At 35.7% G+C, this 3,215-nt stretch overlaps 1 protein-coding gene across 1 annotated transcript; it reads left to right on the top strand.

Annotated features, from left to right (window-relative positions):
* Positions 1-2,167: 2,167 nt before the first annotated feature.
* On the top strand, positions 2,168-2,762 carry LOC110918946 (serine/threonine-protein phosphatase 7 long form homolog). The gene is made up of 2 exons (XM_035974936.1): positions 2,168-2,641; positions 2,754-2,762. Exons 1-2 carry the CDS (start codon positions 2,168-2,170, stop codon positions 2,760-2,762), a joined length of 483 nt encoding a protein of 160 aa, XP_035830829.1.
* Positions 2,763-3,215: the final 453 nt, after the last annotated feature.

Below are 3,215 nucleotides of genomic sequence, written 5' to 3'. Positions count from 1 at the left end.
AAAAAAAATCGTTGGATTTCGTTACAAAAAAAAAATTAAATTTTTTTGGGCTACTAAAAGTAGCGGTTTTAATGTAAAAAATATTAAAAAAAATTGTGTGTGTGTGTTTTTTTAAAGAGTTTTTTAGGGGTTTAGTTTTTAGCATTTTAGCTTCGGTGGGGGGGTTAGGTTTTTTTTGGGAGTGGGGTGGGGGTTAGGTTTTTTTAGGTATTTTTTGTTGTGTTCATATTGGTTCTCGCAATAAAGGTGGTTCTCGCAATAAAGGTGGTTCTCGCATGAATCTTACCCTATATATATACATTAGCCATTTACCCGCGCGGTGCAGCGAAAGTGACGACAATTTTCAACATGGTACTCATTTTCTGTTAGTTTACAATTCTCTCATGATTGTATCGTATGTGGTCTAATAGTTTTCTTATTCGTAACATCAATGTGGTCTACCTATGATTTAACTCATTTAAATTATACCAAACCCACATGGTGCTTTAAAAATGGAAACCTGCATGTCTACTTGGTGCTTTTAACATGCTAAAGCGCAACTTAGGTAACCAATTCCCTGTTGTTATTATCATTATCTAGTAAATACGGTTATAATGGTTATAAAATGTATTTTATGAGGAAAGAAATACAGTATTAAGATAGTACAAAAACAAAGTTTACAACTTTATTAGTGTTTGTAAATTTATAGTTTTAAGGTGTTAACATGAAAAACATAAAGAAACAATTACACGAACGGTGTTCATGTCTACTCACTACATATTTGGCGTTTTGGTTCATATGTATGATACAATTTTAGAATCCGTGTCGTTAGAGGTTTATGTGAAATTTCAGGTTCTTGTTTGGTTTAACTTATGAAAACACAATCCGGTTAAAACCTTATGTAAGCCCTTAGAGACATATTGGATCATGTAATGAAACTTTGGTGGTTTTTTATGCTGAAAAGAACTTCATCAACTTTAATGAAACACTTAGAAAACTTGATTAATTATGAACAACTAGTGGGAATGCCCGCGCGTTGCAGCGGGTGTCCCAACTGATATCAGATTCAATTTTTTGTATTGAATAATACGTATAACTGAAAAGGTGACACTATAATCGATTATTAAAAAGCTATGAACAAACCATAAGTTTGGTTATTAATAATTATAGTAATAGTTTTATGTTTTATGATAACTCAAAAGCAAATGGTTGAAGAAATAGATCAAATTACTCTATTTTTTAACGTGTAATGTGTTAAAGAAAAAAAATTGAAGGTCTGTATGAAATACATACTAAAGATTAAGGGGTGTAATAGAATATTGAATTTTTTGTATAAATAGGTGGTTTGAACCACAAAAGAGTGTTATTAGGTGGGTTTGAATTATGTTTTCATATTTAGGTAAGTTGTGAAACCATACAGCGACTTTCAGTAACTTTTCTGCACAAAATCAGAGTGTCTGCCAAAAGCTGCATAAAATGTTGAAGATCGCTGAATGATACAGCGACCTTGTGAAGGTCGCTGTTTGAAGTACCAACTTTTGTGAAGGTCGCTGTTTGAAGTACCAAGCTTTGTGAAGGTCGCAGATTCTTATTGCAATGTTATTGAAGGTCGCAGTTTCATGTAGCAATCTTATATAAAGTCGCAGAATCATGTAACAATGTTATTGAAGGTCGCAGTTTGATGTAACAATGTTATTGAAGGTCGCATTTTCATATGACAATCTTATAAAAAGTCGCAGAATCATGTTACAATGTTATTGAAGGTCGTTGAATCATATTGCAAGCTTATTGAAGATCGCAATATGGTGTCACAATCTTTGTAAATAACGACAATCTTTGCAGAATTTACATGCAGCTTTCGTTTGCTAGTGTAATAGGTGACTGTTTGAGCTTTTTGTCCATTTGCTGCATGAAATGTGAGTGGTAAATGTAAAGGTGATATGACTTGACCCTAGGCTCTCATATGATATGGAATCAAACCTGCTAAGTTGAATAGTTGTGTGTAAGAGAATTCAACTGTAGTGTAAGAAAAATACTGGCTTTCACCATGAATTCGAAAAATGAGGCACAGATTGAAGTCTTTACATATGAACATAAAGCAAAGCACTCGAGATACATTTCCAATATCAAACGAAGCTTCAATCCTTTCAATACCGATAAATATTCAGTCAAGTTTTATCAGCCAAAGATGAATTTTGAATGTCATCCTGGTCCGATTAATGCATCGGTGTTGTTCTTGGACAAGAATCACCGTGCGTTTGAGGTATTCAAAAATCCAACAGCGTATGATGTGCCATTAAATATTAGACGATCAAATCGAACATTCTGGCAACATATGAAAGAAAATCCGGTTAGTGGAAGGGTAGAAGGTTTAATACATGCAGCAGGATTCAGCGGGATACTGCAAATTGGGTACAAGTATGTTGACCACGCATTAATAACTGCGTTGGTTGAGAGATGGAGGCCAGAAACTCACACGTTTCACCTTCCTTTTGGAGAAACGACCGTGACATTACAGGATGTCAACGTGTTGTGGGGGCTACCGATAGATGGGTTGCCTATTTCTGGGGCTGACACTGGTATGTCGATGTATACTGTACGAGACAAGTGTCAAACGGTGTTGGGGTTTACCCCTGAGGAAGCTCATGTGAAGGGCAAAAGGGTTATGTCCTCCCGAGTTTTAGCACAAATAACGTCATCCAATTTTTCTGAAAATGAAGCATCAGATGAAGATTGCATTTTTCGTGCACGTCAAATAATATTTTATTTGATAGGGTGCATAATCTATCCTGATAATGCAAACAACCTGATTGATGTCAAATTTTTAGAATTTCTGGTAGACTTGCCCGCATGTTCGGGATATAGTTGGGGCGGTGCTGTGTTAGCTCTCCTTTACAAAAACCTTTGTAATGCTACAGCACCTAATGCTATAGCCATTACTGGCCCAGTTGCGCTTCTACAAGTGTGGGCTTGGGAGAGGTTTCGTTGTTTTGCTCCTGCTGTTGCCCGGTTCCAGTACAATGCCCCGTTAGCTGCTCGGTAGTGTGAATTGGAAATAATTAAATTTATTATTTTGTATATATATACCTGACTTATGTTATTTTTTTATTTATCCTTTTAGGTGGAAGGGAAGCTTAACGTGTACAGATGTTTCCACACATTGCCTGAGAACATATAGATCTAGCTGCAATCAATGACCGAGGCAACGGTATGGTTGTTAGTTGTTGACATATAAA

The sequence above is a fragment of the Helianthus annuus genome, chromosome 7 (assembly GCF_002127325.2).
Source record: "Helianthus annuus cultivar XRQ/B chromosome 7, HanXRQr2.0-SUNRISE, whole genome shotgun sequence".
NCBI classification, from domain to species: Eukaryota; Viridiplantae; Streptophyta; class Magnoliopsida; order Asterales; family Asteraceae; genus Helianthus; species Helianthus annuus.
The sequence above is the reverse complement of the archived record's forward strand: the minus strand, read 5'-3'. Positions and strand labels throughout refer to the sequence as shown.